This window comes from Natator depressus, chromosome 21 (assembly GCF_965152275.1).
Source record: "Natator depressus isolate rNatDep1 chromosome 21, rNatDep2.hap1, whole genome shotgun sequence".
Taxonomy (NCBI): Eukaryota; Metazoa; Chordata; order Testudines; family Cheloniidae; genus Natator; species Natator depressus.
Window position 1 is genome coordinate 13727250 of NC_134254.1, and position 25059 is coordinate 13752308.

General features: G+C 56.2%; 1 protein-coding gene across 3 annotated transcripts in view; it reads right to left on the bottom strand.

The window, feature by feature from the left end:
- LOC141975659 (alpha-1,6-mannosyl-glycoprotein 4-beta-N-acetylglucosaminyltransferase-like) overlaps nucleotides 1-24210 on the bottom strand; it is a 28210-nt gene extending 4000 nt beyond the window's left edge. The window contains exons 1-4 of one of the 3 annotated variants that reach the window (XM_074936212.1): nucleotides 23833-23877; nucleotides 21964-22173; nucleotides 4494-4657; nucleotides 3622-3769 (exon numbers count right to left, since the gene is read on the bottom strand). In XM_074936212.1, the coding sequence (XP_074792313.1) occupies nucleotides 3622-3769; nucleotides 4494-4595 (250 nt within the window). In that variant the 5' untranslated portion in view covers nucleotides 4596-4657; nucleotides 21964-22173; nucleotides 23833-23877. Of the gene's footprint in view, nucleotides 1-3621; nucleotides 3770-4493; nucleotides 4658-12106; nucleotides 12779-21963; nucleotides 22174-23832 lie in introns of those variants that run through there. The other 2 variants (XM_074936211.1, XM_074936210.1) reach the window with 2 other exon arrangements.
- Between the last annotated feature and the right edge of the window lie 849 nt (nucleotides 24211-25059).

Genomic DNA, 25059 nt, shown 5'->3' on the forward strand with positions numbered 1-25059 from the left:
TTCTGAAAACTGATCATTTATTCCTACCCTTTGTTTCCTATCTTTTAACCAGTTACTGATTTATGAGAGAATCTTCCCTCTTATGCCATGACTGCTTACTTTGCTTACAAGCCTTTGGTGAGGGACTTTGTCAAAGGCTTTCTGAAAATCTAAGTACTGGATCACCCTTGTCCACATATTTGTTGATCCCGTCAAAGAATTCTAATAGATTGGTGAGGCATGATTTCCCTTTATAAAAGCTGTGTTGATTCTTACCAAACAAATCATGTTCATCTATGTATCTGGTAATTCTGTTCTTTACTATAGTTCTAACCAATTTGCCTGGTACTGAAGTTAGGCTTACCAATCTCTAATTGCCAGGATTGCCTCTGCAGCCTTGTTAAAAAAAAATTAAAATAAATCGGCGTTACATTAGCTATCTTCCAGTCATCTGGTGCAGAGGCTGATTTAAATGAGAGGTTACAGACTACAGTTAGTAGTTCTGCAATTTCACATTTGCGTTCCTCCAAAACTCTTGGGTGAATCCCATCTGGCCCTGGTGACTTATTACTATTTAGTTTATCAATTTGTTCCAAAACCGCCTCGATTGACACCGCAATCTGGGACAGTTCCTCAAATTTGTCGCCTAAAAAGAATGGCTCAGGTTTGCGAACCTCCCTCACATCCTCAGCACTGAAGACCATTTTAAAGAATTCATTTAGCTTCCCTGCAATGGCCTTATCTGCCTTGAGTGCTCCTTTAGCACCTCGATGGTCCAGTGGCCCCACGGCTTGTTTGGCAGCTTCCTGCTCCTGATGTACTTTTAAAAGGTGCTGTTAGTTTTTGTGTCTTTTGCTAGTTGCTCTTCAAATTATTTTTGGGCTGCCTAACTAGACTTTTACACTGGACTGGCCAGAGTTCATGCTCCTTTCCATTTTCCTCAGTAGGATTTCACTTCCAATTTTTAAAAGATGTGTTCTTGTCTCCCCCCACCCCTTTTACTCTGTTCAGCCATGGGGGCATTTTTGGGGTCCTCTTTCTTGTGGGTCTTGAGAGTGACAGCACTTGGCTGGAACTCAGGAGATTTGGATTCGTTCCTGGCTGTGACACACATTTCCTGCGCTATTTTGGACGTGTCACTTAGGAGCACGTTCTCAACAAAGCTCAGCTTCTATTCAGCTTCTATTTAGGCACCTAAATAAGAGCCAGATCTTTACAAAATGCTCATTGCCCAGTGTGCTGAGAGGTCTTGAAAATCTGACCCTTCATTTCTCCAGGCTTCAGTTCCCTGACTGTAAAACGGGGGGGACGGATGACACTTCCTTTCCCCAACTTTGTGTCTGTCTTCTGTATTTCAGTGGTAGGCTCTAGGAGTCAGGAAGCATATCTTACAAATTGTTTGTGTAGCAGCTAGCACACTGGTAAATGTGAATTGTTTAATGATGCTGGTAATTTCAGGAGAACTGTGTGTGTGTGTGTACCAGCCCTTGCTTATTCATCATGTTCTCTTGTTAATTTCCCCTTTGTGTCCTACCTAATCTTTCTCAGTGAAAAGCTCCAAGCCTGTGTTGTTTAATCAGAGTGGAATAGCTGCCATCTCTCCTGGACCCAGATGACCCAACCACTCCCACTGCACCTCCAAACTGATGCAAGTGAGAATTTGACTGCCCCCAGAAAACCCTCCATGAACACACAAGTCAGGACAGGGTCTCCTCTCTCTCCTGCCGGTCCCCTTCCCTAAGGTTGAGCAGGAGTGGGGTACCAAGGGTTGCACAAACAGAGCTAGAAGGAATCTGTATGTCTTGTGCCGGATCTTTTTGCCCATTGAGTGACAGTGTCATGCCAGCTATGCCAAGGGGAAACTCCCTTCCTGGCTGGGATGGGGGACGCCAACCCCACACTGAGCCGGCAAGGGTTATGGGGCTGCTGTGGGCCCACTCCGGCCTGCATTGCTGCCAGGTAATGAACAAATGGGCAGTTAAAAAGGGAAGTGGACAGCTCAGCAGGCGGCTGGCTGTCCAAGGAGGAGAACAGACCTTTTATCTTTTGCTTCCTAAGGAAAGGATCAGCCCAGAGCCTCTGCAGAGACGGCTGACTGGGTGCCAGAACTCTAGGGGGCGGAAGGTGGGCCAGGCGCAGGATCGTGGAGTTTGTTTTTGGAAGTAAAGCAGTAAAGCAAAGCAATAATTCACGGGCTGCCTGGGCCAGGCCTGTGAGTCCCAGCGAGACTTTGGCAGGGTGGGGAAATGCCTCAGTACACTCTGGTGGACTTTTGCACCCTACGTGAGTCTGCCCTGTGGTTTGTCTCGGCCCCGGGGGCAGGGGGTCACACGCTCCCACTTGCAGCAGAGGGAAAGCCACAGCCCACTGTTGTTTCTGTTTTGGGCTCTCTCCCGTGGGCGTGAATAGCTCCTTAGTGACAAATGTCTCCCGCCGCTCTGGAGAGACTCAGCCGTGTGTTTGCTAGAACCCTCGTGAGGGTGTGGCAGCTTGTAGCTTTCAGAGGAGATAACCGAGGCTACGGGGGAGCCTAGCTTTTATCTTGACCTGCGGACTCACGTGACAGCTACAACCTGCCTTGTCTTTACTAGGATGTTAACTCAAGTAAAGCCCACGCCATTCTTCTGAGTAACATCAAGGCCGCTCCCAGCCCTCTCAAACGGGCGAGCCTCGCCACGGGCAAGCCAGCCAAGCCCAGCACCCGCACACAGGCACAGACTCTTAGAACCACAGAGTTAGAAGGGACCACAAGGGTCCAGCCCCCTGCCACGATGCAGGACTTGTGGTGTCTAACTCATCCCAGGCAGACGGCTCCAGCCTCCTTCCGAAAGCCTCCAGTGAAGGAGCTTCCACAAGCTCCCGAGGCGTCTGTCCCACTGTCCTGCTGTTCTGACCGATAGGAAGTTTTTCCTGAGGTTTAATCAAAATCTGCTCTGGTGTAGTTTGACCCCATCGCCTCTTGTCCACAACCTTTCTCCATCTTTTTTATGGCAGCCTTTCAAGTATCTGAAACCGCTATCATGTCCCCCCTTAATCTCCTCTTTTCCAAACTAAACATAGCCAGTTCCTTCAGCCTTTGCTCGTAGGGCTTGGGATCTATCCCTCTGATCATCTTTGTCACTCTCCCCTGGATCCTTTCCAGTTTCTCTACATCCTTTCTAGACATCGGTGACCAAAACTGGACACCGAACTCCAGCTGAGGCCTAACCAGTGCCGAGTAGAGCGGTACTATCACCTCCTGCAACTTGCATTCTGTGCCTCTCTCAATGCAACCTAAAACTGCATCTGCTTGTTTTGCAACAGCATGGCATCGCTGACTCATGCAGAGGTTGTGATCCACCACAGCTCCCAGATCCTTCTCAGCCGTGCTGCTGCCAAGCCGGATATCCCCCAGTCTGCATCTGCGCCAGTTACAGAAATCGGTCAGCCTGCTTCCCAGCAGCCACTCTGCTATGGCGGTGCCTCTAACCCAGCGTTTCTCGCCAGTCCCCGAGATCTCCCTGACACAGTTTAGGAAGGCAGCAAGTCAGACCCCCTGGTATCAAAAAGGTTGATAACCACAGCTCTGGACCGTCTCTCTCCAGATCCAGCGGCAGGCAGAGAACGCTGGAGGCTAAAGCAGGCCGGTCCTGGGATACTCACTCTTCCTGGAGGGCGGGGAGCCGGCGAGGTAGAGATAGGAGACATTCCTGGAGGCAGAGGCGTTCCACAGCTCCTGGGAGCTGCGCAGGTTCCCGTCGGGTTGGAGTTGGTGCAGAACCGTTTCCTGGGCCCAGCGTTTCACCTCCTCCTGGGAGCCGGAGCAGAGCCAGCATTAGCTGCCGTTAGCACACCCCAAGGCAGGCCTGTGGCAGATACACCTCGTCCACCACGGGGCGTCAATTCCAGCCCAGAGCCCCCTTTGCTCAGGAGGGCTAGAGCTGGAGATCAGCATCCCCTAGCAGCCCTGCGCCATCGCCCACCCGCCAGTCATGCCCTCCCCCTGCTCAGACTTCTCCACCTGACTGCGGCAAGGGAGGAGAGGCCATGAAGCCCCCAATTCAGGGACAGGAGGTGGGGTTAGGAGAGGGGAGCGTGGACCCCAGAGTGAGGGGAGGGGATGCGGGAAAGCCCATGGGGCAGGGCAAGGGGAGGGACGGGGAAGGGATGCGGGGCAGCCTGGGGCAGGGCCAGGGGAGCACAGACCCCAGAGTGGGGGCTGGGGATGCGGGAAAGCCCATGGGGCAGGGCAAGGGGAGGGACGGGGAAGGGATGCGGGGCAGCCTGGGGCAGGGCCAGGGGAGCACAGAACCCAGAGTGGGGGCTGGGGATGCGGGAAAGCCCATGGGGCAGGGCAAGGGGAGGGACGGGGAAGGGATGCGGGGCAGCCTGGGGCAGGGCCAGGGGAGCCCAGACCCCAGAGTGAGGGGAGGGCAGCCCTGGGGCAGGGGAGGGGAAGGGATGCTGGCACAGCAATTCGGGAGCAGAGGGGCAGGCAGAGGCGAAGTCTCCGCCCAGCCCAGCCTGGTACTCACCACCAGTGGGTCCTCCGGGCACTGCAGGCGGGTGCTGAGGAACAGGAGCAGAGCCAGGAGCATCAGGGCAGTGGCGAGCAAGCGCTTTGGGAAGCATCTCATGGCAGCCGGGCTCCGCAGGCAGGGGCTGGCTCCTGGGGGCGTTGCCAATTTCAGCCGGGCTCCTTCGGGGGAGAGGCGAGAGCGCATGAGGGGCACGGTTCGGAGCAGCGCAGCCTGCTCGGGGAGCAGGGCAGGGAGGGCTGCCGAGCAGACAGCCAGCGCCTCGGCTCTCATGGCGCAGAGAGCCAGGGTCCCAAGCGGCTCTCACCAGCTCCCGTGACGAGCCTGGAGCTGCGTGGCACAGAGCAGCCCTGAGGGCGAGGGGCCCGGCAGGGAGCTGGGGGTGTTTGCTGGCTCTGCAGGGGCCAGGAAGAAACCGCCACAAACAGGCTGAATTCCTGGATAAACTTCGGATCTGCCATATTCAGTTCTGCCACCTGACATGAGCTCCCTTGACTAATTTGTCAAATGGACAGGCGAATACTTGGTTTCAGAGGGGCAGCCGTGTTAGTCTGTATCCGCAAAAAGAACAAGAGGACTTGTGGCACCTTAGAGACTAACCAATTTGAGCATTGTGCTACAGCTCACTTCATCGGAGGCGAATACTTGACTGCCTCCTTGGGCTGGGGGAGGAGGGCTGCGAAGTACCTGAGCATATAAACAGCATTCAGGGCAGATGGGTGCACCACCCACTGGTCTAGAGCATATTTGAAGGGGGAGGCTCTCTCTCCTCCCCCCCACAACTCCAATGGTGAGATGTCCCACAAACCCCGGTCCATGAGAGCTCTGGGGCAGTGCCACCGCCAGATCCGATCACGGCCCTGAGCGCTGGAAGATCTGCAGGCACAGATCCATGTGTACGGTGCACAGCCGCTCCTGGGCTCCGCCAGATAAATAAAGCGACTTGTCTAGGGGGCTGCACCTGAAGGTCACGAGGAAACATCAGCTACTGCAGAACATGCCTGCAGACACGGGTGAAAGGAGCACACCCTGGGGTGGCTCTGACCTCCTGGCTTCCCAGGTGCCGTACGCGATGTTTGTTTTGCACTCTAAAGCCTTTGATGATCTGGCTTTTGTCGTCCCTTGGCTCTCTTCTCAAGTGATACCTGGAATTTCAGAGCCGGGGGGTGACTTGTGCTATCAGCACCCAGCACCCTCAGGTGCAGCCTGCGACCTGCAGCAGGAGTCTGGCATGAAAAGCTCGGGCAGGTTCGGGCCGAGGAGAGGCAGCTGCACAAGAGCAGACTGAGTTTTGTTCCCTGTCACGCACGCTATGCGGAGCCCAGGGCCTGTTCCAGGGCGTCTCAGCTCCCCTCTGACCACTTGAGCTGGCTTCGAATCCCAGCCCAGGTACGAGCGCTTGGACACACCAGGTGCTGGACCCAGTCTCCGGGGGTTAAAGGATATGAATGGCGGGGTCTTGCTCACAACACTTGATGGCCACCAGTAAATAGGAACCCCAAACTGCTCAGTACATGAATCCAGCCAGCCCGGGCTCCTGGCGCTCCTACCACCAGCTGCGACAGAGGAAGGTGCAAGAAATCCCCTAAGGAGCAATTACAGACGAACCTGCCCACAGAAGTTTTGCCCTGACCCCAGTCAGGTGCTAGTGGGTAACAGGAGGGTTTATTAGTCCTCTCTAGCTTCCCTTTTGCCTTGGGAGGATGGGCAGGGCCCCCAGTCAACACTGGCTAAGTCACTTATTATAAATGTTATGGAATTGTTCTGGCAATGACGCAGATGCCCTCGAAACACATTACAGCCCTTCACCCTGCCCTTTCTAATACCTGCTGGCTGCTACCGAGGCAGAGACGTGTGTGATGGGATGAAGGAAACTGCCTCCACAGGCCGTGGGTACCACGCGCATGAGATGTGGGCAAGCAGTCTCACTGCCACATCATTCGGTTTGCTTGAAGCACACACCTCCCTGGGCCTGATCCGATTGGCACAGGAATAGCCCCCCCTCAGTAGGGACGGCTATCCTGCAGTCAGAGGGGCGACTGCAGCTCATGCGGACATACCCCAGCTAGCGTGGATCTGGCTAGCTTGAAAGCAATAGCCACGAAACCCCGACAGCATGGAGCTCACTCACCCAGGTATGGCGACACACCTCACCAGCCCAGGAAGGACGGATACCACACCAGAGCCTGTTCTGCCCCTGCCCGGCACCAGCTCCTCCAAGCTCTTCCCTCAGCCAGTGCGCAGAGCCAGGGCCTCCCACAGGAACCTTTCTACTTCCTGCAGCTGTCGCTCCCATCCTGTGAACCAGGGAGCCAGCTGGGTTCTTTCCCTGACCACAGCAATTCCTGCCAGCATCAGGGTACCAGCCACTCTCCACCGAGCTCTTGCTGGCCTTTATAAAGACCAGGTGCTTTTCAAGCTATCACCTGATGCCTTGGCCCCACAGCCTGCGGACTTATTAGTCCCAGGTGGGCTGGGTCCATCTCCCCTTAAAGGGGCCAGGCATGCTGTGACACCTTCTATCTAAAGAGTTCTGGAGGCGCCCGTCATGGCGTCCATAGTTAAAGCTGAGTGAATTGTGTTCTTAAAGCAAGGACTCAGCTTGTTCATTATGTCCAGAGAACACAGCATCAACCCTCTAAATTACAGCACTCACTCGGAGCGTGAGCCGAATTCTGCAAGAATTTACAAATCAATCTAGTAGTTTAGGAGTGGAAACGGATTTAAAAGTGGGCCTTTAGAAAGTTAGCATTTAGCATCAGGTTTGGTTGTTCCCCCCCCCCCCCCCAGCTTAGTCATTGTCTATCTAGGCAAAAATTGGCAGGGAGATGAATCCTGAGCAGATCCGGTGCAAAGGGTAGCTTTTGAAAAGAAATATGTAGGATTTCAGACTGCAGAAAACGTGTAAATTGTTAACCATGACAGCAATTAACCATCGGAACAATTTACCAACAGGTCGTGGTGGATTCCCCATCATTGACAATTTCTTAAATCAAGATGGGATGTCTTCAGAACAACTCACTAAAAACTGCCCATTGCCAAAACGGCCACTGTCTGCCATTGTCCTCTGTCTACGGCCTGCCTTGGAGGCAATATGGTTGAGAGCAATGGGAGAAAGCTGCCATCTTGGGAAAGGGCAATTCTTTGAGGGCGTCTCAGAGGGAGAAGATTCCCTGTGCCAGCCTCTGCTGACGTGAATGTTCAGTTCTGAAAAATAAGGGCAGAGAATTACCACTAATCCTGAATCATGCTGTCCAGATCTACCCAGTAGGATGGGCAGGGGAGAAGGGAAACTGGTCTACGTGCGTGGGGAGAGCAGGAGGGGAGGGGAGGTGGGTGTTGATCCCACTGCTTTGAGCTGATCTGGGGGTGCAAGTTTATAAGACATGGTTGGCTCAGTCATCGGGGTCCTACCTCCAGCCCAGGACTCCTGCAATGAGAGGGGAGCTCTCCGGAGCTGGAGGCCTGAGGGACCTATAGTGATGTTATTGCAATCCCGCGATAACTGCAAAAAGGATACCAGGGCCTCACAAAATGCTGGGCTTGAAAGTCCATGCAGGTGCCCACCCCAGCACAGGACTTAAGTGCAAGAGAGTCTCATCCGGTTCTTGCAGAATGGCCCAAAAGACAGAACTCCAAGCACCTCCCCTGCCTACATCGCCTGTAACTGCCCCACTAGTCCATGATCTGCGGGTGCTCCGCACCTCTGGAAATCAGGTCAAGGGGTCTCAAAGCTGGTGCCCACAATAGCTGCCCCATTTCACAAATATTGGCCTTAAGTTCAGCTAGTCACTGGAGAAGAATCGAGACCTTTCACAAGATGCCAGTCCTTCTAAGCCTGACTGGAGAGCTGTGCCAGAGGAAACCAACCAATGACATCTCCGGTTGACTGGCACCCTGTTTTCAGACAGGAAACAACCGGCTGCCCATATTCAGGGGAGGGATCCCGCTCCTGTGGACCAAGGTGCGACCCCACAGCGGAGCTCTCAACACCCCTTTGCTCACGCACTCCTGCACAAGAACGCAGCTGGCCCGTTACCACACACTGACAAGGCGCTGAAAACGACATTCTCACAGAGAGGACGTGGCGGTGGGAAAGAGTCCAATGCACTAAGTAAATTCAGGAGTCAGCTGCTGCACCTGCCTCCTTGTCCACTTAATCACAGATCCTGGGCCAGGCTCCACAAGCTGCCTCTGCCCTGGTTTCCTCTCCATGCAGGGACTGTGCGGGCAGCGTTGCAGACGGTAACTCCTGTGGTGGAAGCCTGCCCAATTCCATATCTGGAGGGCAGTTTGCAATTCCTGGCCTCCCTTGATCCACAGGCTGTCCTCTGGTTACGGAACCTAGACATTGCACCTGGACGTCTGCATGCAAGAGGAAGGAGTATCAAACCTGCCTTGCTCTCCGCTCTCTGACCAAGTAACTTCCCTTCCAGTGGAGGTCAGGAATATGCAGACAGTCTGAACAAAGACGAGGATGGGAACCTGAAATTCAGGTCCAGCTAACAAGCCAGGTGTCTCAAACAAGCCTCTTTTACAAACATCCCCTCTCCACCCCCACCCTGCCAAGGAATTCCCTGTATCAACAAAACCACGCTCTCCTAGAGGGCCAGGCCTAGCTAGGGGACACACAATGAGGCTTTGATGGGGTCTGCAGGGCTAACTGGGGCTCTTCCCTGCACTCCAGGATCCCCGATTCTACCTCCTTCACAGCTCCGGACTGATGAAAGGGAGTGTGATGATGTTACACGATGTTCATATATTATTGAAAGGTCTGGGCAGGAAAAGCTCCTTGCATTATGTTCTCAGCCCTGCCTGCTGGCATCTGCTCCAGGGCCAGGCTGAAATAGTCCACAGCACTTAGAGCATTAGGGAATGAGCTCTCCCAGGAGGACTATCCTCTGTGGAGTCAGGGGAGAAACCGATGCACAGGAAGGTTGGAAAGGATGACCTTGATGGAGTGAGACAGGGTTTTACCATTAGGAATTCTGGCCTGGTCTACCCTGGAAGACATTCTAGGTGACGGGGGAGTTGGCAGGGTTGTGACATCACGGGTACCAAGGAAGTGAAGTCTGTAGAGACAGGAATGGAAGGTATTTTTACTCAGACGGTTTAAAGTTCATTGGCTTGTTTGTGTCAGCAGTGGCCAGAGCACTGGACTGAGACTTGGGGAAACCTGAGTTTAATTCCTAGTTCTAGTTATTAATTAATTCCTAGTAATTCATTGGCCTGCTGGGTGACCCTGGGCAAATCACATCGTCGCTCCGTGCCTCAGTTTCCCCATCTGTAAAATGGGGATAATGATCCTGCTCTTCCTTTCTGGAATGCTTTGGGATCTGCGGAGGGAAAGACCTAGCGACTATTATTATTTAATACACACACACAAGGAAAGCTCTCCCAGCGCTCCCATTCCTTCCACCAAAGCTTCCAGTCCTTCTTTCCGAGTCAAGCAAGAGTTCTTCCAGTGTGCACAGACCCGAGCTAGCTTTGCTCTCACTAGCAGGAGTGCCGACAGCCGTGAAGCTGGGGCAGCACGGGCTGAGTCCACAGCCAGGGTCCCAGGGAGGATGGTTACTGGTGCAGCACGTGCTGCTGCGACTTCACTGCTATTGTTATTGGAGCGAGCTAATGCAAAGCTAGCTTGGGTATGTCTGCTGTCACCCCTCTGAGTGTGTCTGCCATCACCCCTCTGGTTGTGTCTGCCGTCACCCCTCTGGTTGTGTCTGCCGTCACCCCTCTGCTGCTGTCGCCCCTCCGGTTGTGTCTGCCGTCACCCCTCTGCTGCTGTCACCCCTCTGGTTGTGTCTGCCGTCACCCCTCCGAGTGTGTCTGCCATCACCCCTCTGGTTGTGTCTGCCGTCACCCCTCTGCTGCTGTCGCCCCTCTGGTTGTGTCTGCCGTCACCCCTCTGAGTGTGTCTGCCGTCACCCCTCTGATTGTGTCTGCCGTCACCCCTCTGCTGCTGTCACCCCTCTGGTTGTGTCTGCCGTCACCCCTCTGAGTGTGTCTGCCGTCACCCCTCTGGTTGTGTCTGCCGTCACCCCTCTGCTGCTGTCACCCCTCCGGTTGTGTCTGCCGTCACCCCTCTGAGTGTGTGTGCCATCACCCCTCTGGTTGTGTCTGCCGTCACCCCTCTGAGTGTGTCTGCCGTCACCCCTCTGGTTGTGTCTGCCGTCACCCCTCTGCTGCTGTCACCCCTCCGGTTGTGTCTGCCGTCACCCCTCTGAGTGTGTCTGCCATCACCCCTCTGGTTGTGTCTGCCGTCACCCCTCTGCTGCTGTTACCCCTCTGGTTGTGTCTGCCGTCACCCCTCTGCTGCTGTCGCCCCTCTGGTTGTGTCTGCCGTCACCCCTCTGAGTGTGTCTGCCGTCACCCCTCTGGTTGTGTCTGCCGTCACCCCTCTGAGTGTGTGTGCCATCACCCCTCTGGTTGTGTCTGCCGTCACCCCTCTGCTGCTGTCACCCCTCCGGTTGTGTCTGCCGTCACCCCTCTGAGTGTGTCTGCCGTCACCCCTCTGATTGTGTCTGCCGTCACCCCTCTGCTGCTGTCACCCCTCTGGTTGTGTCTGCCGTCACCCCTCTGAGTGTGTCTGCCATCACCCCTCTGGTTGTGTCTGCCGTCACCCCTCTGCTGCTGTTACCCCTCTGGTTGTGTCTGCCGTCACCCCTCTGCTGCTGTCGCCCCTCTGGTTGTGTCTGCCGTCACCCCTCTGAGTGTGTCTGCCGTCACCCCTCTGGTTGTGTCTGCCGTCACCCCTCTGCTGCTGTCACCCCTCCGGTTGTGTCTGCCGTCACCCCTCTGAGTGTGTCTGCCATCACCCCTCTGGTTGTGTCTGCCGTCACCCCTCTGAGTGTGTCTGCCATCACCCCTCTGGTTGTGTCTGCCGTCACCCCTCTGCTGCTGTCACCCCTCCGGTTGTGTCTGCCGTCACCCCTCTGAGTGTGTCTGCCATCACCCCTCTGAGTGTGTCTGCCGTCACCCCTCTGGTTGTGTCTGCCGTCACCCCTCTGCTGCTGTCACCCCTCCGGTTGTGTCTGCCGTCACCCCTCTGAGTGTGTCTGCCATCACCCCTCTGAGTGTGTCTGCCGTCACCCCTCTGGTTGTGTCTGCTGTCACCCCTCTGGTGCCATCACCCCTCTGATTGTGTCTGCCGTCACCCCTCTGCTGCTGTCACCCCTCCAGTTGTGTCTGCCGTCACCCTTCTGATTGTGTCTGCCGTCACCCCTCTACTGCCGTCACCCCTCTGATTGTGTCTGCTGTCACCCCTCTGCTGCTGTCACCTCTCCGGTTGTTTCTGCCGTCACCCCTCCGGTTGTGTCTGCCATCACCCCTCTGCTCCCGTCACCCCTCTGGTTGTGTCTGCTGTCACCCCTCTGGTGCCGTTACCTCTCCGGTTGTGTCTGCTCTCACCCCTCCAATTGTGTCTGCCGTCACCCTTCTGATTGTGTCCGCCATCACCCCAATACTGCCGTCACCCCTCTGATTGTGTCTGCCGTCACCCCTCTGGTGCTGTCACCCCTCCGGTTGTGTCTGCCGTCACCCTTCTGATTGTGTCTGCCGTCACCCCTCTGCTACCATCACCTCTCTGCTGCCGCCACATCTCTGATTACCTTGTAGACACCCTCCAGGAGCCAGACAGTACATCTCAGGCCCCAAAGAGAAGGCAGGAGCTTCAGGATGCATAAGGACCAGTTCCTCTGGGTATTTGGGTTTGCCACTGGAGTGGTTTCCCAGCTTAGACGCTCCCATTTCCAGCCCAGTAATGGCTCCTGATGGCAGCCGGCACTTTTAGTCCCACTGGTGTCTTTCAGTGAGAACGGATCCCCACAGCTAGCAGCAGTGCCGAGCGAAAGCCACTCAGCAGGCTCCTCTTCATTGCCGTTGACTTCTGCACACATCCAGGCTCTTTGCAACAAAGAACCTGGAGGGTGCGTCTCACCCCCGCCGATGAGGGATGAATCCTGCATCCACTGCAGACTGAGGCGAAAAGCCCATGGACGTTAGTGGGACCAGGGTTTCGCCCAGAGACTTTTCCTTTTACGTATGTACAAAAAAAAAAAGTAATCTAGGGAATTTAGGGCCTGACCCTAAGCCCATTAAGGTCAGTGGAAAAACTTCAGCAGACTTTGAAGTTGGGCTCACAATACACAGAAAGGTCCGGGTATGTGAAACCTGACCGACAGCAGGAACTCACCAGCCCTGCTGGAGTTCAACTCACACAACCAATGCTGTGTCTCCAACGCCTGCAGCCCCGCGGTCACAAGACACAATGCTCGGCTTGGACCTTTTAACAATTTTCACATCTTCTCTGGAGAGTCTACTGCCTGTATTCCTACACAGTGTCTCTTTCCACCGGGGTGGCCAACCTGTAGCTCCGGGGCTGGAGCTACAGACGCTAGCTTTCCAATGGGCCGGGGGGTGCTCACTGCTCAACCCCCTGCCCTGCCCTCACTTCACCCCCTTCCCCAAGGCCCCTCCCCTTCCCCTGAGCCTGCCATGCCCTCACTCCTCCCCCCCCCCCCCCCCCGCACACATGAAACAGCTGATTGCAGGAGGCGTGGGGAGGGAGGGGGAGGCACTGATTGGCGGGGCTGCCGGTGGGTGGGAGGCGCTGGGGGCTGGAGGAGGGGAGCGGATGGGGGGCTGCTGACGTATTCCTGTGGCTCTTTGGCAATGTACATTGGTAAATTCTGGCTTCTTCTCCAGCTCAGGTTGGCCACCCCTGCTTTCCACAACGACTAACTGCTGTCAGGGTTGTTTTGTTTCTGATATTTACCCGGCAAGGATTTGTAAGTCACATTGTCAGCGCTTCCAAAATAAATCATTAAAAACAAAGAAAACAACTTCCATCAGCGCCCAAGAGTAAGGCGGCTCAGGCCCTTCCATGACCGAACAGTCTTTGGTCACTCATGCATAGATCACAAGTGCTTTGCCTGGTTGTCTAGCAGAGTGCCCAAAGTCCCACTGGGGAGTACCGGGGGTTAAAGCTGTGACTCAGGGCAGCGGTAACCTTGATCTCGGTGACTTATAGGGTGACCAGCGGTCCCGATTGTATAGGGACAGTCCCGCTATTGCAGGCTTTGTCTTATATAGTCTCCTATTACCCCCAACCCCTGTCCCGATTTTTCAGCCTTGCTGTCTGGTCACCCTAGTGAGGTAGCACAATGCAAGCTGACTGTTGCCTTACTGATTAACTTGGGGATTTAAAATAAAAAGGTCTGGCTTCGTTTTCTCACCTTGGCCACTGCATTTCTGGGCTAATTCTGGAATCCAGCCCCGCAAAGCAGCCACCCTAGCTTGGGCTTTATTGATTGAGACCATGGCGAAGAGAAGCCGGGTCACAGGGTACTTGAGGTCAACAGACTCTGGTAAAAGGGGGGGGCCAGTAATGTTATTATGGGATGCTCTTGCAGCACCATCAAGTAAGGTTGCACCGAGCCTTCTGTGGAGAGACGATTTTTTTAAGTGCACTAAAATCCGCACACGTCGTCAAACTGGCCAGAGAACTGCTGGGCCAGCGGAGAGCCCAGAGAGCGTTAGCACTGGAAATTGGGGGCATTTGGTACGGGGGTTCTCGAGATTCCGCCCCTATGCCGTGACCTCGTTTTAAAATCTGCTGGTTCTGACTACCCTTTTTTTGCCCAGAGCTAGGGGGAAACTAGAGGGAGTACTCATACACAGCTTCTATCGCTGTGCTGCCCCTCATCTCAGCTGGCCGTCAAAACCCCGTGGGTCAGCCGTGAGGAGCCTTTGGGTCTGGTTGTCCGAGGGGTGCACGTGAGTGCGACAGCTCCAGCGTGCCAGCAGGAGCGGGCTGAGCGCCGCAGGCTGGAGCAGCGTTCCTTTGCAAAGGCAACGTTTCAAAGTGCTCTGAAATGCACAGGAAGAGTGAAATCTGGCATGCCGGATCAGAGGCTAGTTCAGCTTGGTGGGGCCACCCCGGGGTCGTTTGATCAAAGGGGTCCGGAGATACAGCTGCCCTGAAGTGTCCTGTTTTTAAAATTCGGGCCTGGTGCATATCGCAGACACGCAGCAGGGAGAGCAGGGTGGGGGACGCAGCACAAAGCGCGGAGACCAGGCCGGGAGCTTATAATGGCCTGCTTGGTGCATTATCTTGTGTGGCCAAGTTATTCTTTCTGATCCTCAGATCGACTTTGGCTGCCAACTTGCCTGCTCTGGAAGGGTACAAAGTGCTGCTAAGCATCCGTAACTCCCCTATCACAACAGGGTTTGCAGATAGATTGAGAACTCTAAGGCAAGAACCCACACCAGGGGTCACTCCCACTGCAGACGCAGCCTGTCGGTGCAGCTTACGGGTGAGCTGACGTTTCCGGGCTTTAAGGCACCTAAATGAGCACAATAGCTAATGAGCGTTGCTGGGTCATTAACTCCACAATTGAGTCTTTGTGCATACGGCACTTGTGCACTACAAGGGCTTGACGACACAGGGAAACTGACCCGCCCATCTATAACAGACTAATTCTTCCCCTAGGGCTAGGCCAGTCCATTTCCCCGTGTAGACAAGCATTCTGTCGCGCTTTGCTTTTGTAACCAGGCCCCAGCTCTCTCAGCCGGCCTGGCGACAGGAGCCCGACACTTTCCCACAGCTCAGCCCTGCGTCGGTTCAATCCGTGCACCTGGACCTACAACGCTGCCTGGCTGCGTTTGGATTGCCGCACTGCAGGGAGACGCAGGCAGCTATCCCATAGTGCCTCGGCAGGGGACAGAGCGCCTGGCAGCCGGGCACTCAGAGCAGCACCGGCAGCATGCAGGGCAACGCACTCTGGGATACCCTGCCGCACCGAGGACAGCCAGGCCTGGCCCGCCTGGTTACACAAACACCCTTAGGGAGGCCTGGTTCCGATGCAGACAACGGGTAGGACCCAGCTTCAAAGAGAATCCCGTGTCCGCTGAGCCCTCTGGCCAGGTGCCTGCCTGCTAACGGTACCCAGCACCTGGGGAGTGGACAGGTGACGTGGCAAGCGCCAGGCGCACCGAGCTGTTTACCGGAGCAGACAAACGTGACAGGGTGTCGCCAGAGCCTGTGGGGACCTCATAGAATCATAGAATATCAGGGTTGGAAGGGACCTCAGGAGGTCATCTAGTCCAACCCCCTGCTCAAAGCAGGACCAATCCCCAATTTTTGCCCCAGAGCCCTAAATGGCCCCCTCAAGGATTGAACTCACAACCCTGGGTTTAGCAGGCCAATGCTCAAACCTCTGAGCTCTCCCTCCCCCCACAAACATGCTGTCAAATCCTGTATGTCTCCTAAAACAATAAATTCTCCTGGCTGCATGGAATGGCTGAGGTAACCTTTCAGTGTTGGAACCTGTGACTTCCTCCAGTGCAGAGGACATGGGCAACAGGATACAACCCCTTGGCCAAAACCAGCAGGCAACGGGGTCCCGTTAGACAAGTGCCCCGTATCCACGGTGCGCGTCACCATGAATCTTGTCCTACGTGCTGCCACCACGCACAGCAGAGAGACTTTGTTCCCCAGTGCGGGTAGACACCTTGGCTTCCTGGGTGGCTGAGTGACACGGCCACCTGTCTGGGGGGGCGGTGGGTTTGTTTGGCAGCCTAGACGTGTTCTTCACAAAGGACTGTGATGGGTCCAGGGAGGAGTTCTGAGACGTGGAGGAGGGCTGGGAACTTGAGCAAGCCCCTGGCCATCTCTTCCGTCAGCTCCAGGGTTTCTTGGGGACCAAATATTTAACCAGGGGCTCTACAGTCTAGCAGAGGACAGTCTAACCCGACCCAAAGGCTGGAAGTTGAAGCTAGACACGTTCAGAGTGGAAATAAGGTATAAAATGTTAACAGTGAGAGTCATTAACCACTGGACCGAGGGCCACGGTGGATTCACCATCACCGACCATTTTAAAATCAATGTTGGATGTTTTTCTAAAACTTCTGCTCTAGGGACGATTCTGGGGAAGTTCCCTGGCCTGTGTTAGACAGGAGGTCAGATTATGGGTCTGACTACACTGCAATCAAAAACCTGCAGCACAGAGCCCCTGTTAATTGACTTGGGCTCACCGAGCTCAGGTTGCGGGTCTAAAAATAGCAGTGTAGACATTAAGGTTCCAGCAGGAGCCCGGGGTCTGAGACCCTCCCCCTCTCGAGGGGTTTCAGGTCTGGGGCTCCAGCCCGAGCCGTATGTTTACACTGGAATTTTTCGCTCAAGCCAGCCATGGCTGTGACGCAGGTGTTTTATTGTGGCCTAGGTGTATCCTAGCTGATCACAACGGTCCCCGCTGTGAAATCTATTAATCTTGATTGCAATAAGCACATGGGATTGGGCAGGATCAGGACTTTGGTCTAGGTACAGAGAATAGCAGGCTCGTAAAGGGGGGGTGAACGGAGGGAAGTCTGTGGCGGAGTACAAGCGGTCCACCTATGCTGTGCAGAACAGATAGCATATCTCAGAGTGCATTGTCCCAGGTACTGCCAATGCGGCTCTGAACACATCTCTTCCAGGCACTCTGGTGCAGAGCCACCACAAGGGCCAAAATCCCAGTTGCAATGCCTACGTCCCTTGGTGAATCTGGGCCTCTGTCCCCTGCTGAGGCATTATGGCGATAGCTGCACGGATTTTCCCAAGAGCACCGGTCTGAACCCCCGAAGGCAGCCCTGTAGTTGTAGATACAGCTGCAGATGAATCCAACCCCTTTCTTTGTACTTGGCGGACGGAAGAATTGCAAAATACCCCCATGTGCCTCGTCTTTCTAAGTAGCACGCGGGATGCCAGGGCGGGGACACATAGCTCATATTGGAAATGCAGGAAAAACAGATATGGGATGAGGGTATAAAGGGGTCTGGAGAATTTAGCCACAGGGTCATTGGTGCTGGGCAGGGGCAGAGTTAAGGTTGTTTGGGGGACTTGAACTCTGAATGTCCAAATTTTCAAACATTAAATTTTTTTGCACCAACATTGTACTAAGATGTTTTCCTTACACACTTAACATGCTGTCAAATCCTGTATGTCCCCTAAAACAATAAATTCTCCTGCGTGCATGGAATGGCTGAGGTAACCTTTCAGTGTCGGAACCCTAACTTCCTCCCTTCTTAGCTTACTGGGATGCTCACTGGGCAGCCAGAATGTGGCATTAGTGTTGGGTTTTTTTCCCATTTCTAGACGGCTGCGGCTGCTTTCACGGATCTGCTGTGCTGCTCACACAGCGCTGGGCCCACGCCCAGCAAACTGGCTGCGAGGAACCGATTCCCTAGCTGGCGAGGCTGCGTGGGGAGGGGACACCAGAGATAAAACAGAGTAACCCGCAGCAAGACTTGTGTCCACCTCTCCTGTCGCAGTGGAGACCTGTGCCAGTGCTTTAGGCCCACATTCTCAAAAGTATTTCGGCACCTAAATCCCATTGAAAGCAATAGGATTTGGGCGCATACCTACCTGTGAGAATGTGGGTCTTAATCCCAACCAGTCTGATGAAGAGACCTGATCCACCAGCAATCAGCAGGGGGGACAAGGGAGTAAGCCCACCATGAGAGCCGCTCCCTTGCGCAGGGTTGTGCTAGGAGCCAGATGGTCTGTAATAAACAAAGGCCTCGGGGATGGCCTTGAGCGAGTCCCCCTAACCTCTCTGCCTCAGGCTTCCCTATCCATCCATCAGACGCAGCCTGCTCCACCTCCCAGGGGAAGCGGAGAGTTCAGCAGTGGAAGAGCACTGCAGCGAGCAAGGCTCGTGCAGGAGCGGGCCACAGCAGCGAGCGGTGTGTGCAGGCCGGAAGAGAAGGCAGCCCCTGGCTCCCATTATTAGTGCGGAGTCCCAGGCACTCAGCAGACAGGGATGGAGACAAGGCCCCTTCGACAAGGAACTCACACTTTGAATAGGCAATGCATGGACGAAAGACGAGAAAATACCAAAGGATGGGACAGGAAGGTTAGCTTGGAGACAGTCAGATGATGGATCATTTCCTGTCTTTTGGCAGGGGGCAGCAGAAGAGAAGGGCTTACAGGGAAAGGGCATTTGAGAGGCAGGTCAGGGAAGAGGTGCTGGTGCCGGGGTGAGCTGGGACGAGCCTGGGGCCATCATGCCAGGTGGGTGGAGAGAAGTGTGGAGCTAGAGAAAGGCAGGAGTGGGGCTGCCTGGGGCCTTGCATGCCAGGGCTAGGAGTGAGCACCACTGCAGAGGGGCTGAGGAAGCAGGTGAGCAGGAGGATTTCTGGGGCAGGAGGGCTTGGGAGGGAATTTCAGGTGGGTATTTGCCAGGGCTCCCAGCCGGTAACGTACCGCGAGCTGGCTGCGGCTGCCACCCCCACAGCGAGCAGGAGGAAATCCCACAGACTCCGCTCCCTCCCACTTCCTTGCTGCCTTTGTAAAGGAGGCTGCTGCACCAGAGCAGTGCAGGAAGTCAGGCCGGATGGGGCCCAGTTCTCCTGCCTTCCTTCACCTTGACGAGATGTTAGACATGAACAGCGCCTGGGAGTGACGTCAGTGGGGCGGGCACAGCCTAACCCCAGCATCGGCACTTCTTGTCGGGCCTCGAGCGAGTGTGCACACCGGAAGAGAAGGCAGCCCCTGGCTCCCATTGTTAGTGCGGTGTTAGCCCCAAGCCTTCAAAACTACGAGCCACGTCCCCAGAAAAATGGTGAGCTTGGCTTCAAAAAAAAAACCACAGGATTTTTAGATCCAGCCTGATATGTTTTAGGTGCTTTTGGGTTTAGGGGTCACCTTTTGGGGCCTTTCAACACAACTGGGAGGGCTAGAAACTTACTTTTCTTTGAAAGGAGAAGCTGAGAGTCTCTGTGATGGGGCGCTTGCCCCACACTGGGCTCTAAGGAGTTAATAGAGCCCTTGGGAGGCTGCGCAGGAGGTGGCCAATCAGAGAAGGGCTGCGAAGAGTAGCCAGTCAGGGCCGGGCTGGCCCATATAAGAAGGGCTGCTGAACACAGGGCAGCTTCAGTCACTCCCTGGAGCCTGAGGAGGACAAGTTGCCTGGCAGGCTGAAGGGAGCAAGCACCCTAGATAGAGCAGTGTTGCAGGCAGAGACGTAGGGAGCTCAAGGCAGCTCCTGGCAGGCTGCAGGCTGAGGCCCTGAGACAAGGGCAAAGAGGCCACAGGGAAGTGGCCCAGGGAAATCTACTGGAGTCGGACGGGGTACTGCAAGCAGCAGTCATCTACAGGGTCCCTGGGATGGGACCCAGTGTAGTGGGTGGGCCCGGGTCCCCCCCGCACCCTCACTCGCCACTGAGGAAGTGGCTGGACTAAGGGACTGTGACATTCCCCTGGAAAGGGGGAGCACAGAATAAGCACAGCTGGAGGGCTGTGTCACTGAAGAGAACGTCGCGGTCCTGGGAGTGACGTGGGTCCCAGCGCAGAAGTGACGGTGGTGAGGCACCGCCAGAAGGGGGAACCCTGGCGAGAAGTGCTAATTCCCACGACAGCTGGCAGGAGGTGCCAGAGTGGAGAGTCCCACCCCATCACACTCCTAATCACACGACCTCATGAGCTGAGGCGTTAAGAACACCGCCAAATATTGCGCGTGTAACCCGCAGCCCTTGCTAGGTGGGGTGTGTACAGCCAGAGCCCACAGTCGGATTCTTAGCAGCAACTCCTAGGTTTAGAGCTGGAGGCCACCAGTTCAATTCCTGCTGCTGACGCTCTCCCAAGGGGCCTGGCATGACAGGGGACTCGTGATGAAAGCGTGGGAGTTCGGCAAGGCACCGAGTACAGACACTTCCTGCCCTGAAGAGCTTCCGGCCTAACAGAGGGGGATGCGGAGACAGCGGTGCTGGCGAGGGAATCACACTGTGATTAACGAGCTGGGATGGGGGAGGAGCGTGAGGCAGCGGGATTAGGCAGGGGCCCCCTCCATGGGGGGCAGGGGCGAGCAAAGGTTGGGGTGTTCGTTCCCAAAATGGGAAGGGTGGGCGGGCTCAGCTAATGTAAAGGGACACCATGTACGTGGGTGTCACCAATCATGCCTCTGACCCGAAGAGTGCTCTGTCCGAAGGGTTTTTTAGCAATCCTCTGGGTAGTCTGCCTCAGTTTCCACCCCTTGTTGTCCTAGTCTGTCCCCTGGTCCTGTTGTGTGCGTGTGTGGCTCTTTCACAGCAACAGGGAAGAGAAACAAAAAGAAAGAAAGAAGACAAAGAAAGAAGAAAACAAGAAAGAAAAGAAACCTTGAAAGACACAGGGAAAGAGGCCTGTGCCAGGGCAACAAGGGACCAGGGGAATGATTGTGGGGGTAGAACCCGACCAATCCCCTTCCTCCACGCTGAGCAGCTTGTAAATGGCTGGTGGTGCCTCTCTTATAACCAAAAAGAAAAGGAGGACTTGTGGCACCTTAGAGACTAACCAATTTATTTGAGCATAAGCTTTCGTGAGCTACAGCTCACTTCATCGGATGCATCATGAATGCATCGGATGAAGTGAGCTGTAGCTCACGAAAGCTTATGCTCAAATAAATTGGTTAGTCTCTAAGGTGCCACAAGTCCTCCTGTTCTTTTTGCGCATACAGACTAACACGGCTGTTACTCTGAAAACTGTCTTATAACCAAGAGTTGACTGCAGGTCAGATCAGGGTCTGAGTCAGCCATCAAGCCGCGGGATGGCGCAGCATCAACCTCTCCCAAGCCGAGGCCCCAAGCGAGGGGAGAGGGGCAGGTGCACAGGGCTGGCCGTTGCCCCCCTCCGGCCCCCCTGAAAGAGGTCATTAAAGACCAGCCGGGGCTGCATGGTCGGGGCTGCGTTGCTCCCTCAGGGCTGAGTGTGCCCGAGGCCTGGCTCCTGCGTCTCCTCCCCGCGTGGGCGTGCAGAGGAGCGGGGAGGGGGGATCGCCCTGCTCCCTGGCGGGCCGAGGGGGGAGATCACCCACGGGCGTCGCCACGGAAGGGGATGATGGGTGCTCGGGGCGTGGGACTGTTACGCCGTCAGCATCTCCCTGCTGCTGCCTGAGCCTCCCCCAGCCAACCCAGGGCTTAGCTGCACCATGCTGTGCCCCAAATGGCTCAGTGGGGAAACCACGTCAAAGCCCCGGCAGCAGGGCCGGCGCGAGGCATGAGCCGACGAACGGCCAGTCGACCCTCCCCGGCGCAGCTGCAGCCAGTCTCCCATCGGCATAATTACTCTGGCGTGAAACTTGCATTGCTGGGGGGGGGGGCGGGGGGGCGCTTCACATCCCTGGGCGAGGTAAGTTAGATCGACTTAAGCGGTAGCACAGACCTGCCCTAAGCAGCTCCAGGGGTCCCCTATTCACTTTTTATTGTAAGAACTTGCCTGTTTTAAAATGGGGGGGGGGGCAAAATGTTCCTGCTTAGGGCCCCCGATGGGCCAGCCCTGGCTGTGCCCGGCAGCAGGTCAGGGGGGCCGGGCAGGGGCAGGGGCAGAACCACTCCCTTCTCTAGTGCTTCCTTTCCCTTGGTGATGGTTTCACAGCCTGGAGGCATGTGGCTCCTAGCCAGTGCCCACGGGAAAGCCCCCCAGGAGGACAGCTGGAGGGAAAGGACTTACTTCGTCGGGCTGAGCCGGCTCCCCCAGGGAAGGAAGCCGCCGAACGCCGGAGCTCCCGTGTTATTCTCCTAGTTCGCCCTTTCGCTTCCCTGTGCCCAGTGCCTCTGCTTTCCTCCTGCACAAGCCCCACCCCGAGCCGGGGCTCACGGCTCACATTGGCGGAGAATCTGACTGCAGCTGCTGTGCACAGATCCACTCACCGGGTTAGTCCTGGGGGAGAGAGGGCTTTGTGTGCGAGGCAGCTGGGTCTGGGCCGTCCCATCCCCACTCCAGCAAAGGCCAGGGCCTGCTCAGCAGAGGGGCAGCTCTCTGCTTGGACCGGAGGAGAGGGACTCCGGGGTGAGGCTTGGCTGTGGGGAAGCCGAGGCTAAGTGGGTAACTGCCCCAGCGGGATCTGGCCCTAGGCTGGCAGCTGCCAGCAGGACAGAGAGTAACCCACGGGTGAGTGTGTGTTACGGGGGTGCCCCTCAGTGCTGATCCACAGGACCGGGGTTGCTACAGCCCCTGCCAAGGGAGGCTTGATTCCTTAGCTCCGTTCTGAGGCGGTGGTACACGGCCGAGCTTACACCCATGCAGCTGCTACTGCAGGCTCGAAGCGGACGGGGGAGAGCTCGCCCATCACTTCCTTACTCCGGCCCCCGCGAGCGGCGGTAGCTCTCCCGCCGACGTCGCACTGGCTACCCCGGCGCTTAGGGAGCTGTAACTTGCGTTGCTCGGGGGGGGGGGGGGGGGGCTATTCACCCTCCGAGCCACAGGTTATACCGCAGTAAGTGGTAGTGTGTACATAGCCCTACCGGCTACGCTCCTGGCGCTGGAGGGCCCCGGTTCGGTCCCTGGTGTGTCAGCCAAGATAGCAGCCTTCCCAGGAGCTCAGCTGGGGCCAGCCTCCCCTGATGGCCCCCAGGGACTTGAAAATGCTGAGGCGGGTGTGACGGTGACACGGGCTGGAAACCAGCCTGGGATGGCTGCCCTGCTCCCTCGCCTTCAGAGGCCAGCTCCACCAGAGGGGTGCTTTGCTGGTACACTCCAGGGGCAAAGTCTTTCTCATGCATACACAGCCGAGACCAGCAAACCGCGTGTATGGGCTAGCTTATTCCAGTCCCCCTAGCATACTCGGTATAGCCTGTGCGTATACTCAGTGTAGCCTGTGTGTATACTCAGCATAGACTGGTCTAACAGTTTTTATACTAGGGCTTCGGCCAGGCGGGGTCACCCCTCGACACCCCGCACCCGACGCCATGAGAAAAATAAGGAAAATAACCCCCTCTCCGTGCTGTCATCCCTCCCTGTGGCAGGCTGCTCCAAGCACTGGGCCAGGGGCACAATGCCTGGCCCGCCCCCGTAAGGACAGACTTTCAAGGTGGCTCAGCACCACAACTGGGGCCAAATTGTCCAGTGCGTTGCCAACATGCGCCCGCCGCGCTGCTCCTTGGACAATCGGAGTTTGGTGCCTACATGGGACCTGAGTGAGCTTAAAAACTCTGCCCCCGAAAGGCCAAACACAAATACGAGGCGGCTTCCCGTTCCCACCTAGTGAGGCTCACTTCAGACAAAAGTCAGGGGACAATCTCCCCCCGCCCCTCACTCACCAAGTCCTAGACAAACGGAGGGGCCCTGGGCCGCCAGCTCTCCTCCCCGCTCCCCGCAGCACCTTCCCTGTGGGGTTGCAGACCGACAACCTCCCCTCCTCCCCGCCCGCTGCAGCTACGGCTGCTCAGCGGTGACTTTGCCCTGTCCCCACCAAGGCCGGAAATCAGAGTGCAAGAGTGGCTGGCTGCTTAAACCCACCCCAGTGCCAGCCCCTGGAGTGGCGTTTTGTCACCACCGGGCAGCGGTCTCGCCCTGTTACTGCTGGAAACTTTGACTCACCCGGAAAGGCTCTGCCGCTGTCCTCGTGGTCGTTCAACTTTGAACAGTGTGCTCAGGACTGGAGCAGTCGCTTGCCCAGCCGCTGGGTGGGTTGGGACTTCCTGGATTCAGTGTGTGTGTGTGTGTGTGTGTGTGAGATTCCGCTTTCAGTGCAAGATGGCAGCTGAACGTACTTCACAGCTGCTCGTTGTAGCCTGCCCAGGGCTGTATCTGCTCCTCAGGGCCCGGAGAGACCCCACCCCGGGGGCTTGGAACATCTCTCCTCAGGAGCCCCGGCCAGGGCCCCCTGACTGACCGGAGGGGCATGCCATAGATTTGCCTCCCTGGAATTTCCTAACTGTGGAACCCGGAGAATGGGCTTCTTTCCTGTGGGAAGCAGGTGGCTTCGGTCCCACTGGCCACAGAAGAGCCCCGAGGGGGCCATCTCGGCCCGGGGCAGCCCTCCTTCCATACGGCCAGGGCTAGCAACAGTGTTCAATGAACTGCGAAAGCCTGGGGCACGGTTCAGCAGAGGGTGAATGCCGCGATGGACTGCAGGAGACACAAAGCCCGGGTTATAATCTGTGGGTAGGGGCAGAGCAACCGGCAGGCCCACCGGTGCAGGCAGGGCAACTGGGTACAAACTGCCGCTGGCAGGGGTCTACCCTGTCCACACTGCGGGGTCTGCACTGGCACAGCCATCCCAGTGGCTGAAATGGGGCAGTGTGGACGTGGCCTGAGCCCAGCGTGTAAGGTGGGTCACCTGACTCTAACGGCACGGCCGCGTCAATCAAACACCTCTCGTCCGCCAGCAAACAGGTGGTTCCCACAAACCCCTTCCAGCTCCCCAGCGCTGCTTTTCCTTTTGCTGGGTTCGGGAAACCCCCCCAGGAATGGGCACGGCCTAGAAGCACGTCGGTGAGAGAGCCCCTCTTGAGCACTGCCTGATGCTACGGAAATGGAGGCTTTGCATTTCTCTTGCCGTTTTAAAGCCAAAAAATGCCCCAGACCTGGAAGGCCGGGGAGCGAAGCTCTAATGGGGGGGCCTCCACTGCCATAAAACCTCCAGCCCTTTCAGCGCACCCATAAGCAGCCAGGAGCCAGCACCATGATGGACACACGGTGTGTGTTTCTAGGGCAAGGCAGTGGAACAAACTCGTTTGGCATCGGCATTACTTTACAATGGAGCCATCTCCGGTTACCCGAAGGGAGGGGGAGAGTGATGTTCACTGGTGTGGATTTCAATCT